Here is a 14,418-nt window from a genome sequence, read left to right as displayed (position 1 = left end):
CTGGCCTTGTAGATGTCTATCACAGGTGGAGACATAAGGGGGATTATGAGGGAAAAGGGGGATCCTCTTAAGGCACTGGGAATGATTCCCTGTGCTCTGTGATTCACCTCATAGTTCCTGTTCCAAAGCCCTTTGAGTGTATGTTACTTCAGCTGACATTTTCACCACCAGCAAATGCATCTCCTGTTTCAGAAAATGGAGGGGCTGGTGGAAGTGTTACACTAAGAGAAGAACAAAGGCTCTTGGGATCTCTTAAAAACTGCAAGATCTATTATGGCATAAAGTGTCCCCCCCCCCCCCCCCATAGTGGAGGCAGGGATCCCCTTGGTAGGTGAATTGACATGGATTCAGTCTATCCCCCAATAACATCATTTTCAGAGGCTACAAGTCAGTTCAATGTTCTTCCTGATTAGCAACTAGCACCAAGTGCTAGCAATAGAGATTGTCCAAAAAGTGCCTGTTACTCACAGAATAGGGTAAAAGCCACTCATCACTGTCTCCTCCTTTGCAATTAAAGCCCCATGCACAAGAGCACCCAAATTCAGTTGTATTAACATGCAGGCCAGTGAGGAGCTCTCCTGTAACCAATTAATCCCCTCCTTTGAACATTCACTTTGAGAGATACCTTGAAAGAACTCTTCCGTCTATCATTGTTGGAGTGACATGTGCTAAGCCAGCTGGAAGATCTGCCCTCTAGTAGTGCTGTTGCAACTTGGAAGTAGTGCAACACCTTTAGCAAACACTTCCTCATGTAAGGGCAAGAATAAAGCTGAAGGACTCATTACTTGCTTCTCACAGTCAAAAGGAGAACAGCTGAGGTTGGCACACACTTGCTTGAAAGCAGAAAGAGGTTCCCTGTCATCCGGTCAAATCTAAGTTCCAAAATGATTCAAGCTCTCTTGGTTATTATATGCTTAGCAGTTTTTCCATATCAAGGTAAGATTTTGTTTGTTTGTTTCATTTTTCAAATTCTTAGTGCTAAATGATCTGAGAGGTTTCTATGTTTTTTTTTCTTTTGATGATTAACAATGACTTGCCCAACATCAGTTTCTGTAGGCTCACCAAAAGAATGCTCTCAAAATGTAATTTTAGAATAAAATTACACAGATGGTTTTTTGTACTTGTGTATCTTTTTTCGAGCTGGAAACAGAACCTGAGAAAGAAAAGTCCTGAGCATGTTCAGGTTGGAGAGAAAGTTTTTCAAGAATGTGAGTAAAAAGGATTAAAAGACTGAAGAGGAAGTAGAGTTTGTTCGAAGAAAATGTCAGGAAGCAAAATGTTAAGAAAAAGATAAAGTGCTTTTCATTTTAATTTTCATCTAATAGGTCGATTAGACATCATGTAATTAAGCTGACATAATATTCAGCCAAACAGAAGCTAGTGTTATTGTCGTTCTAGAGAATCTTCAAAGTGAATTCCAGCTCATGGGATGCTACTCTTCTCAATGCAAGATTTTCAGATTTCTGCCAGTTGGCAGCACAGAAATGCAGATTTTTTTTCAGTTAGCACCAAATGGGTGAATATTCTTGAATGGATGAACCCATGGTAACTTTGATCTTAAACACATTCCCTTTCATATGAAACTTCTGAGAAAATTTGTTGATCTTGGTATGGAAAGCTGTATTGATGCAACATGCTTAACTACGTTGGTGAAAGTCCTAGTAGGTGTCCCACCAATAGAGTAAGCTTGATTAGAGCCTTGGTGTTCTGGTTTTGGAGTTCAGAATATTTGTAAAGCAGTCTGGTTGGTAAGTTCAGGTAGGGTTCAGTGTTTTGTGCTGGGTTAAGAGTGTTGCATGAATCCCTTTCAGGTCAGGATTCATATGGGGGTACGGTGTGGAGACATACTTTGGTCATGCTTGTTTTTGAGCCTGGGATGTGGGCGGCGCATTCATGCTGGCTCCCTTGATCTCTCAGCAGCCTTTGATACCATCGACCATGGTATCCTTCTGTACCTGTTGAGGGAGTTGAGAGTGGGAGGCAGCATTTTGGCAGTTGGAGTGTTTCCATCTTTGCTTGTGGGTGAGGTGGCACTACTCCATTGAGACCTGAGCAATCTGGGGGTTCTCTTGGATTCATAACTCCACCTCAAAGAGCAGGTGGCAGCTGTGGCCAGCGGGACCAACGTATAACTGCCTATCAAAATAAAATTGGGGAGGTCAAGATCCACTGATTCATGAAGTTGATGGAGGACTTTGCACCCATTACTATCTCTCAGCCCAATCCACTTTGCAAGGGGGTTGTGAAGATAGAATTAGAGTATAGGGAAGAATCGGGCTCCTTGCAATAAAAGTAGACTATAAATATAAGGAATTTTTAAAACATGTCATGAATTAAAATGTAATGAGAGTCTCTGAGGTTCTTATGGCTAAGTAAAAGTACTTTCATGACCAGATCTTCCCCATTTGCAAAATAAGTTGCTGTGATCTATTCTGGATTCTCCCCTCCTACATGTTCAGGACAAATGATGGTGAACATTTGTTTAAATCCATGTGGTGTATTTGCGCAGGCACATGTCTTTTCATTTGTGGAAAACTGTGCCTGCCTATGCTTGCATACCTGTGCCTATCTATCTGCATCTCTCTTTGTGAATATGAGCCTGTGTGTCTCCGTATTTGCATCTGTGTGTTCGTGCATATTTCCCTGTGCCTTGAGAGTACATGCATGACAGTCTTAGGAACCAGTTCCCATGCTTGAAAGCACCCATGTGTATCAACCTCATCAACCTCTGAATATGTTGCAAGCTTGAAATCAGGAACGTGTATAATAATAATAATAATAATAGAACAACTGTGGCAAAAGAAAGTAAAGATAGTAGCAATAGCAATAGGTGCCTTGGGTGCAATCCCAAAACATCTGGAGCACCGCTTGAAGACCATCAGCATTGACAAAACTGCCATCAGTCAGTTGCAAAAGCCAGCTTTACTTGGAACAGCTCACATCCTGTGACGATACCTTTAACACCATCAAACAACATCTGCCTATCCCAGGTCCTGGGGAAGGACTTGATAGGTGGATAAAAATGCCAAATCCAGTCTAAACATCTGGCTGACTATGTGACAAAGAACAATAATAATAATCCCATGTAAGTGACAAGAACTTTTTCTTCATCATCAGTAGCTGCACATTTATCTCCCTTTTTTAGTTTAAAGCAAATACATTGTTCCTGGATTTTGTTTGTTTGTTTTGGATGGTGGTTTAGACTAGCAATGGAACTTACTTTTAAGCTGCGAACTCTTCCATCTCCTTAAAGTTCATGGGTAGAGGAACCAGGCATGACATCATCTGATTACTAAGGTGATCATATGCTCAGGTTTACAATGGAGAACCTCTGTTTGAAGTGCCTTCAGAGGTTGTCCTTGAAGACCTATTGCTTTATTTAGAGAGAGGTTATTTTTAGGTTCTTATTCACAAAATAGCCAATCAGATCAGAATAAAGCCCATAGTAGTCCAGATTTTTTGCTTTCTACAATGGCCAAGCAAATGAATCAGAGGGTGCTTGCAAACCAGAGATGGAGACATACCCTTCTTTGACATTGCTTCTCTAGTACTTGGAGATAAACTGCTCCAAGCTGGGTGGTAACACTGAGTCTTCAAGACTGAAAGCCTTTGATAGACCAGTTCTCCATGAAGTTATCCGTTTCCCTCTTGAAGTCATCCAAGTCAGTGTCCATTACCACATCCTAAAATATTGAATTGCACAGGTTCTTGAGCAAGTCTTCTCTGGCTTTGACAGCAGGCTCTTTCAAAATGTCCACCCAAAGACACCCCTGCTTGTTAGAAGAACTATCTGGTTCTAGTTGGTTTAAAGATTAAAAAAAAAATAGAAAGAACGTGGCCCTGAAAAATTGCTCATGGACTATTCATACCTAGCGAATTGACTGAGCTGACAAATTGATCACTGATTTACAACTCTGCCCACTAAAATGAGATGCTTTGGTAAATAATTTATTATATTATACACAATCTATGTACACATTAACAAATTATCTGCATCCACTTTTTATGAAAACCTGATATTGCTTTGATAATATTGAGGAGGGAGTGGAACAATTGTTATTTTCTGAATTGCATTGAAATGACCACCTGCTAACTATACCCCTAGCAAGTCTCCCTCCATTCAGATCTAGGTTTCTGGACTTGACCTACCCACCCACCTCCCAAAAAAGGTACCTCCATCCCACCCCACCCTCCTTGCATTTGTACTTCTTTCCTTTTCAGGATAGTGTTAGGAAGGAGAAAAAAAGTTTGGTGTGTTTTTTGTAAGTGGAGGGAGAGACAGGTTGCTTTAAGAAATCTGATGGGGGTGGAGAAGCTGGACCAAAAACCACTGTTTAATATGCATGTTTGGACCCGATCAACCCGAATTAGCCCTCTCCCACCTCCTCCTCCAATCCTGCTCTTTGCAATGGACCACGCGTGGTTAACTGGAATTTGTGACACTACTTCATCTTCTAAGCTCAATTCCTCCTGATGCACCTATCTGCATCCCAGTATGTTTTCCATCATCCCAAGTGCTGCTTCTCTGTCCCTCTGTGAAGCACAGTTCTCCTGTCTGATCTCTGTTTCCTCTTCTCCAGCTGTTCTGCCACCTACATATTCTCATCCCTCAGACTGTACAGCTATCCAGATGTTAATATCCAAGTCCTCTAATGTCCATCTTTCCCCCAAAATCCACCAGAAAGAAAATCAGGCTACTCTAAGTTCTGGGAAGATTGCAGTATTTTTTTTTAAAAAAAGAGAAAGCTTATACTTAAAAATTCTACATCAGTGAGAGTGACATATAATAGAATAAAACAAGAAGGTTTCCTTTTTTAAAAAAAAAAAAACCCATTTTTTAAATGGTTCTTGAGCAAGTTACATTAATAGTACATCAGTTAGGTGATTTTGATGAGTTTTCATATGTTAAAGCATGTTAGAAACATAAATGGCTCCAACATTTTCTACAATTCTTTCATTTTCAAATCTGTAGAGGAAAACGGGTGGATCTGAATTCCATATATCCCCATTCTTCTTGTAGCATGTAGTGGAGCCTTTCTAATGCCGGTTGGGGGCTCGGGGAGGTCAGGAAGACTGATTTACTATAAGTAAGCATACGTTGAGCGACAGCTGCATTGAACATTCCTGTCCAGTTGTGTGTTGTAGACTAAAAAACAATCCAGTGCCATCACAACTCACATCGTTTTATAGTCTGTGTAACCAAGTTGGAGGGGGGGGGGACAAATCCTGGAAAAGATGCAAATCTTTGAATAATCTCTGTCTTCAGGACCTGGTGTAACAGCTGCACAGCAGCAGCAGCGCCCAGCAAAATTTGAAAGACTGGGGAGCAGGTGAGATGTTTCCTTTGCCAATCTCCTCATATAACACTGATTGAAGCAGCCAACGCTTCTGCTTGCCTCACAGATGAAACCCTGTGCTAGCTGTTGGCATGTTCTGTTCCCCAGGTTGCTGGTGAATAATTTACTTTCAGGTTGCCTTACCAAAATAGATTCTGGACACCCACACAGAACCTCTTTTGTATCCACTTATTCATATAAAATCAGCTATAGTCAAGGCAGAGAGAATTTGCCACCAGAGCAGAAGAGTGATCATTCGAAAACACCTGATTCCTTATAAGGTGATACTTGAACAAATGTAGAAGTTTCACTTCCAGCAGATTGATGGCAGGACGGTGCTGACGGATCTGACCAGAAACCTACTCCCAAACAGAAAATTTAGCACATATATCCTGATTTTCTAACTGTGATTTCTTAAGTTCTACTTCTAAGTTCATTTCTATGAAGCCTGGTGCCTGGGGAAGAACTGTTATGGCTCCTGGAAGTGTCCGTTGGAACATTAGACATCTCGTATATGGCAGATAAACAGCCACTGCTCCCTTTGAGGCTCTTCTAATTAGAAGTTTCTGAACAAAGTAGCAAGGTATCTACTTAAAAAGCAAGTTCTTAATCAGACAAAACAATGATTCCACCCAGGGAGGGGGACATGATATTATTTCAGGCCAAATTATTCTTTGTGTGAACCCCATTTAGGGTTGGCTCACTAGGTCTTCACATTGATCAAATTTTGTTATAAAAAAGCTAAATATGACTTCATGCTATCGAAGCACTCCAGAGCTGAGAATTTGAGCTCTACCACTCCCCCTCATAAGGTAATATAATGGCTGCTTGCTAGCAGGAAAAAATGTTCAGAAGAGGATCACTGAGAAATAAGAGGGATTAATGTACCTAAATACCAATTGTAGCACTTGGTGGGGGGAAAAATGTGCACCTCTTTTATAGGGATTGTTTTACACACCCTCAACCACCTTCTTCATGGTGTTCTGAATCTGTTCTGCTTGTTTATGTTCTTCTGAAGGGGTCATACCAGAGACAACACCTTTGGCACACTTGGAACCATTCCCAAAATTCATAGCTTGCTATGTAGGATCCATACTGTGGATATATCTTGCTACGTTCATTATCTAGCATTCTTATGTAATGAGCTATAATATGGATCTACGTATTTACTCCCTAATTAGTTTCCTATTATTCAAGCTGAAGTGTAAGTTCTCTGTACAGTTTTTTAAACTCCTCTGAATTAGTCACTACTACTAATGTTTCATAGCTTCAGGCTGGCATTATGGCTTAGGTGTTATAAATATACAAGTGATTTCCAAAGAAGTAAGCAGATGAATGATCTCTTTTACTTGTAAGGCATGTTTGCTCATGATCTGTGCAAAAAGAACAATCCTTGTGAAACAGTCCTTGTGGAAGCGATGATTCCAGATTAAGGTAGCCCTTCAGCCATATTTGGCCCACAGCTTAATTTCAGAGGCCCTTTGTGAGTGATCAGATCTCTGACAAAAAGCCACCCATTCTCCTTTTCTGCAGCCTGCTCTGTGAGGAGGAAGGCAAAAAGGAAAGGGAGCATTGGAGAAGGAGAATGGTGGATGGCCTACTTGCTTTTAGCTTTGTTCCTGTCCACTATTGGTTTACATCTGGCCTCCAACAGATTATTTTTGCGGGAAAGAGGCTCTCCACAGAAAGTTGTCCCCGCCAACAAAGTATTTATGGCATTTACACACAACAAGTTATGATTTGTTAAGCTATTTGTTTGCTAAAATAAACTAGAGTTATTTTAGATAGCCAGTGTGATACAGTGGATAGATGTTAGACAAAGATTGGGGAAGGTCATGTTTAAGTACAAGTTGGGAAAGCCCCTGCATACGCATAGATGTATGTGTAGTGTAACTCTGAATTAGAAACAAAGAGCTGGAACATTTTATCTCTGTGTTCAAATACTCCCTTCCTTTAGGATTAGGGAAATACCCTAGTTGTAGAGAAATATCCTAGTCTTCGTTGGCCTCTGATGAGAAATAGAGGATGCAGTTTCAGGATGGATGTGTCAGCTCATCCAGGCCCTCCCTGAGACTCTGGGCCACAAAAGAGGATCGTGGAACTGCTGAACAGACTCTCAAAGATTCCCAAGCATGAATGCACATAAGAATTCTCTATCAATGTGCAGGTGATTCATAACTCCCTCTCTGACCAATTTATCCTTGACTTTACACTCTTGATAAATAAGCTTATACTCATTCACAGCCCAACCCTCACCCAGCCCTTTGATACTCAGCCTGTTTACTTTGAAAGCTGAAGGCAGGGAGATTTCTAGTTTCTGGATGAAGAGCAGTTTGTACAATGGCCTCAGGCCTTACGAACACCTACATTTTACTTGGAGCAGGAACAATGATGAATGGAGTAAAAGAGAGCTGGTCACGTATGTATATCTTTAGTAATATTTATAAGCTGCCCAAAAGCATACCAGCTCTGGGGCGAATGCAGTAGTTCAAAATACAAAGCAATTAAAATAATGTTAGCCCTTTGAGGTAGTCCAGACGGGAAGCACGACCATGAGTATTAACTTTATCTTTATTGTAAGGTCACATGAACAGAATCTTGCAAGACTGAAAGTATTTCTCCCCCCTTTACTTTCACTTTCTGGAAAACTGGGGGGAGGGTCCCTTCTGAAACACTTCCCATATCCTCCCTCCTCCTGTGGGCTGAGATATCTTTTACATGCCAGTTGACCAGTCTGTGGCTCTTCTTCCTGTCTCCAAGGTCATTCCCACATATCATTATAAATAATGATATTGAACTGGCTAAGATGGTTGTCCAAACAGAACTAAAGGTCAGAAGCTTGCTGGAGTAGTCCCGATATTTTAAAAGCAAGGAAAGATGGCGTTGCCTTTACAAAGAGGGCAGCCCCAACAATTACAACAGTAATTGATGGAGGACAATAAGGTAAAGAAGAATTGTAGATGGAAGGGAAATTGCTGCTTTTTCTGTGCTCTAAGTAAGAGAAAAATAGTAACCTTGTTTGGTAGCAGGGGAGTTGAACCCCTCCCATGTTTCTAGGTGCATCTAGTACAAATGGGGTAGGTACATAATAGTACGAGCAAGAGTTAATCTTTTGCCTGAGGCTACCTCTGAAAAATGTCCCTCAGTCTTAGAAGATACATTTGACAGGCCAAGTGCTAGTTGTGCTAGATTTTAGTTTGTTTCTGAAATTGTCACTCCCTACCTTAAGAAATCTGGTTCTTTTTTTTCTTTCTCTCTCTCTTTTGCCTTGAAGCAGACTATAAACACTGTCTCATTTCTCTGACATGAGACAAGATTTCTGTAGGTGTTTGGATAGCAGGTTTTTCCCCCCAAACCCTGTGGCTATGGATATTTCAGTTTGACTATTGTTTTGTTTCCACTTGCAATTACAAGTATTTTATTGTTGTACTTTTTTTTTTTTTGGTATGGGGGGGAACTTAAATGTGCACAACTTGGGAAGCTTTCATGATAGAAAGACTGGATTAAAAAGTAAATAAATAAATTTCTTTGTCCGTCTCCTAGTTGCAACCTCTACCGTAGGACAAAGAATCCTGAGTTGAAGCAACTTCTGGTATGGCCATGTAGTTTGCTTGGCTGCAGAATGGAAGTGGTTTTCCACTACTTTCTTCTGGGATACTTTCCCAGTTTCCCAGTGTAGTCTGCAGTCCTGGGATTTCAAGTTTTAAAGAGATCCTACCCTGCTTAGTGTTGGGGGAATCAGCAAAGACCAGACAGACCCTGGTGCCTACTGTGGCCTGCAACATTTACAAAACATGTTAAAGGACAAAGAGCAGGTGATCATTGAATGTCCATATGGTGACCAACTCTAAATGCTTCAAGTATTGCTCTGACTCTGAAATCACTGAACTGATTATGTACATGTTCTGAGGTGCCCAGTGTTAACTATGACGGAATGGACTATCCATAGATATTTTAATTACTGAAAGTGAAAAAAAGAAAGAAAAGTCAGCGAGCCCATTCTGAGGGAAGTGAGAGAGCAGTTCATCTGAAAGGAAATCCTAAGAAGCTGCATTTGCATAACAGACTAAGTTTGCTTAGTTTTTTTTATTTATGGGTATGCTAAACCATAATGTAGTTTGCTTCATTTTGGTTTACTGTATTGTATGACTCAGCTCATATTATCCTGCTATGTCTTCTAGGACTCATCATTCAGTACACAAATATGCACAGCTGTTGAGATTTTCTTTCTTTCTTTCTTTCTTTCTTTCTTTCTTTCTTTCTTTCTTTCTTTCTTTTTCTTTCTTTCTTTCTTTCTTTCTTTCTTTCTTTCTTTCTTTCTTTCTTTCTTTCTTTCTTTCTTTCTTTCTTTCTTTCTTTCTTTCTTGTTTTCAGCTTCCAGCTATGAAACACCATTCAGCAAATTGGATAAACACAGAAAACCAGGATTTCTGTCTGTGTTCCATTGGAAAACGATTCCATGTTTCATTGATAACAGAAAGACAAACTATGTGGTAGATGTGAAAAAGGTAGATTAACATGCCAAAGTAAACCTTTCTTTTTTTCCTTATGAAGGGAGCTCTACAAAAGAATTCTGGAGGGCTAACCATTATGAAGTAGTGTATCCACGAAAACTCCATGCATTGCACAGAAGAGATGTAGGAGAAGCTCAGAAGCCTGAGCAAAAGGTAAGAAAAATACCTTCTTGTCATCAACTTATTTATTGATAACTTTGGTCCTGAGTTTTGTTCAAGATTTATGTGATGCAGAGTTAGAATTAGAACTCTTCTACTGTCAAAAGTTTGTCATCAGGTTCTTTGGCCAAAGTGCTAAGAAATTCCCAGGGGTTCTGTGGTTCATTTTGAAGTTTAGGTTGTCCTGTTTTGTAAAGGGAGAGGTTTATAAAGTCACATATATGTCAGAATTAATAGAATATGACAGGTGATGATGGGAGAGAGGTTCTAACTGGGAACCTATCACCTTTGTTGCCTTTTAGATCAGATCTGCTTAGGTCTATGATCCTAGTCTTATCCAAGACCTTGAGATCTTGAATAATATTTGCATAGATGGATTTATAGAGAGAGATGCAAATAAAGAATGCTTTACTCTTTTTAGACAGACTTACAATAAATTTCATAAGACTGCATAAATCTTCAAAGGCATGTTTCACTTTCATCAAAGATTTGTCAAAGTGGAGTAGTCTGAGAAAAGTCCAGGCACAAAGGCTTCTGTGCATGATCAGAAACCACTCATATCGAGACATATGGTTTGGGTGAAACCTACACAGCCCTAATATTTCATGGGAGCAAAGAGTCTGGGCTAAGTCTGGATAACCACTAACTGTCAGCAAAGAGAGCTTTTAGTATCACTTTGCTGCCATCTAATGGTTATCTGGATTTTTGCACTGCTAACATTGCAATATGTGCCTGCTTGGATATTGCTGCTGTTAACAGGTAACTTTGAGGGATCTCTTCTGCCTTTTTTTGCTCTTGGATCATCTTTCATATAAGATGATGGGCAGCTGAGACAGCTGTGAACCATGGGATAGGAAATTACCATCCTTTCTGGCTTCCCAGAATGCACAATTTTGAAATATAACAATGGTGTCTTTAGGTGAAGATGGCGTAGTGATCACAGCTTGAGGTTAGGACTAAGAACCAGATTCAAATCCATCCTCAGCTATGGAAGCTCACTGGGTGACTCATTTTTGAGTCAGTCACTCTGTCCCAGCCCAGCCTAATTCACCAAGCTGTTGTGGTAAAATTTGGAGAAGGAAATCTTGAACTTGTGCAGGAAAGTTTAATTGAAGTTAATAAGGTTTTACTGTGGCTTTCAAGCACCAAATAAAATAATCCAAACTTCACAAATGAATTGAGTGTAGCTCTCCATCTGACACAGTTGTTGAGTTGTTAAGAATGTACACGTTTTATCTGCCATTTTTTTTTGTAAAAAGGGTACTCAGCTGTTATTTATCCATACACTGAACTCTTTGCATTTCAGACCAAGTATGAAGATGCCATGCAATATGAAATTAAAGTGAATGGAAAGAAAGTGGTCCTTCACCTAGAAAAAAATAAGTATGTTAACTGAGAAGTTCTCTTAACTTTACTTAGACACTGTGAGACAGTTATATCTGGGGACATAATCTTTTTTTTTTTTTTTGAGAGAGAGAGAGAGAAATATTAATTGTATTGTTTGTTTGGGAAATCAAAACTAAATTAAATGATACTGTATAGGAGAAGTGGATATAGTTATTGAACAAACATGAAGCTGCTGATTTTCAGTGACTGGTTCACACATATTCTAAACCATGATTTAGTTCACCATGGTTTATTCAAGAAACCACAGTTTCCTTGATGTTATGCAACAAACTAAGCATAAAAATAATTTGCAAGTCTCAGTGGTTGGTTTCACTCAACAGACTAAGTCAAAAACAGGCCATGCTATGGATAAGTATGGCACTGTAATTGTAATTTGCAAATTATTTATGTGGCTTGTATTATGCTAAGCCTAATGAATTATGGCTTTTCCACTGTCATTTTAAAATCCTGAAGTCCAGAGAGTAAGCAAAGAGGGCTTTTGTGTGTTTGAACTAGTGAGACAATTTTTATTCCTCCAGCCCAGGGGAACATTGGGAAGAAATTATGTGAAGGGTTTCAGGACTCTGTCCATCTGTCTGTCCACAAGCAGGAATATCTCCTGTGTCCCCAGGAGGGCTAAGGAGACAGATTCAATGTCTCACTTACTTATGCCTGATGTTAGCACTGAAGGTTATGTTTTGCGATGTGATGCACATTTTGTCATCTTTAATCACAGTTTATGGTGGTTACCAAATTAGGATAGCTTTCTAAAAATAGAACAGGACAGGGCCAAATCTAGTGTTGTGGGAGAAACTGTAAAAGAAATACCATTCAAAAGTGGCTGGAACTAGTTTAGGACAGCGGAGAAAAACATTCCAGGAAAAATCTCCCAATGCTTGCTTATGGGGCAGGCAGTTGCGCCAACTGCTTCATTCTAAGCCTCCGTCCTTTCTTCCTCTGATCATGTGACCCAGGGTGGAGCACACACAGCTGTGGACTTCCTAGTGCACAGGTACACAAAAATAAACACAGATGCAAGGGTCTATCTACTTTTCCTAAGTTATATTTTTCATAGCAGGGTGCAAATATTCATTTTGAAGGGCATTCAAGTGGATCTCTTAATCAAAAGTTTTTTTCTCAATCAATACAGCAAGTTGATGTCAAAATTCAAATTGGTTTTGGATTATTTTTGCACATCTGTAGAAATGGTCTCCCTCTCCAAAAAAAAAAGGGGGGTGGGATTCAAATGTCTAAATTCATTCAACTGAACAAAGGTAGCTTTTTCAAACTGAACTAAAAATTAAAACACAATTAGAAGTTCTGATTGAATCTGACCACAAATCTAAATTGAATCCATGATTTGAACATGAGTGTGCCTAATTTGCACAACTCTAATTTTAAAGAATGAACACCTAGAATGAATAAATGCATGTTGATTATGTCAGTACAGAACTGAGAATTTTCATTCCTGCTTTCTGTGCTACACTGCTGGACCATACACAATTCTAGTTAAAGTTGAACCATTCAAGGGTCATAATCTTGTATTGCTTGAATCACCTAGGTTAGTTATGAAATATTACAGAGATTTAAAAATGATTGCTTACACATTTAAGCTGCTCCACAGACTCCCCATCAATCTGTATAATGTTTCCTAAGAGCCCTACATAGCTGTTCAACTTGCATCAGAGTTCACATGTTAAAGAATGAAAGGTATGAAATTTCATTCCCTATTAAAGCATGAAAGGGGACATGACCTAAACAACCCCAAATTTCAACACATCCCTTTAAAACACACACACACACACACACACACACACATACACACAGAGCCTGGTCTTTCTTCAGAACACCATTTCAGTATTCTCAGTGGTGCTGCACTTGAACTGTAAATCAAGATATTAATAAAGATAAAAAATAGACTTGCCACTTGGCTTATATCTGCATAATAACTAACCAGTAGAACAGGTTTTTTGTCTTTCACTGACTGGTCTAGCCAGGCCTCAGCATTTTTATTAGCAGCTTTGTTGCAATATTGGGAATAGACATGGACTGAAATGATTTCTGCCTTGTAAATAAGCTACTAACACACCTAAAAGAAGGTGTGCCATTTTCATTGCCCTAAAACTAGTAAATGCCACCTCAGGGTGAAATTAGTACAGCAGTCACTGCATTGTAAAAATGGGAAGAGTTCTTTAGAGTCTCTGCAGCCCTCTGATGCAATTTAATGCACCATTATAAATGCAATTTAAGACCCAGATACACACTGGGTGCATTTGGAATGACTCTCTGGCTTTCATGTGAGAACGTCTTTTTGAATTAACCATGTTATATGTGCCCTCTAAAGATATGCTAGCCTTATTATTAAGTATGAGCTATAAAGAAATTGCCCTAGATGTGTGTGTATATCACTTCATCTTATCCTGTTGGAGACATTTCATGTCAAATTAGAGGATGTGTGGTTTAGAAATTCTGGTGCTCCCCTTTCCGTTTGTTTAAATATGTAGGCTGTGTAGAACGTCAAGGGTAGCACCTGGATGACCTTGTTTGGGCTTGGAAGTGAAGCAGGGCTAGAACTGGTTAGTCCTGAGAGGGGAGACCAGCAAGGAATATCAGGGCTATGGCTAGACTGGAAAAATAGAAGAAGGCAATGCCAAGAAAACTGCTTGGAAGTGTCTGCATAGTCACCAGGAGTAGAAAGTGATTCCACAGTGTTCGTTTAGAAGTTTAAGAGAGGGCTTCCAAATGAAGGTTCAAGGCATCCATCCCCTTGAGGTTGCTTCATGAAGCTACATTGCTGTTCTCTGCAGACGTTCCAGCTTCATCTGGTTGTTGCAGAGGCCAGAAGAGTCAAAGAAGAGGCAATACAAAACATCTTCTCCTGATAAATCATGCCACCTCTGTGCCTTGATGAAGAGAATTGCACAGCTTCCTTGGTGCAAAGCTCTTTGCTGAGGCAAATCCAGGCTGCTCTGCACACCAATTAAATCAGCACCATGATGAGATTCAAATACCTGCTTCTCTCC

The 14,418-nt window shown here is 39.8% G+C and overlaps 1 protein-coding gene across 1 annotated transcript in view; it reads left to right on the top strand.

The window, feature by feature from the left end:
* Positions 1-785: 785 nt before the first annotated feature.
* Positions 786-14,418, top strand: part of LOC103062522 (zinc metalloproteinase-disintegrin-like NaMP) — a 44,271-nt gene continuing 30,638 nt past the window's right edge. The window contains exons 1-3 of the mRNA XM_088152088.1: positions 786-936; positions 9,891-10,003; positions 11,316-11,392. Coding sequence (XP_088008214.1) covers positions 885-936; positions 9,891-10,003; positions 11,316-11,392 — 242 coding nt within the window. The 5' untranslated portion in view covers positions 786-884. The remainder of the gene's footprint in view (positions 937-9,890; positions 10,004-11,315; positions 11,393-14,418) is intronic.

Source organism: Python bivittatus, unplaced genomic scaffold (assembly GCF_059951505.1).
Source record: "Python bivittatus isolate LINGU-HERP-01145 unplaced genomic scaffold, Pbiv_v1 ctg000680_np1212, whole genome shotgun sequence".
Lineage (NCBI taxonomy): Eukaryota > Metazoa > Chordata > Lepidosauria > Squamata > Pythonidae > Python > Python bivittatus.
This window is presented reverse-complemented; position numbering and strand designations above follow the sequence as displayed.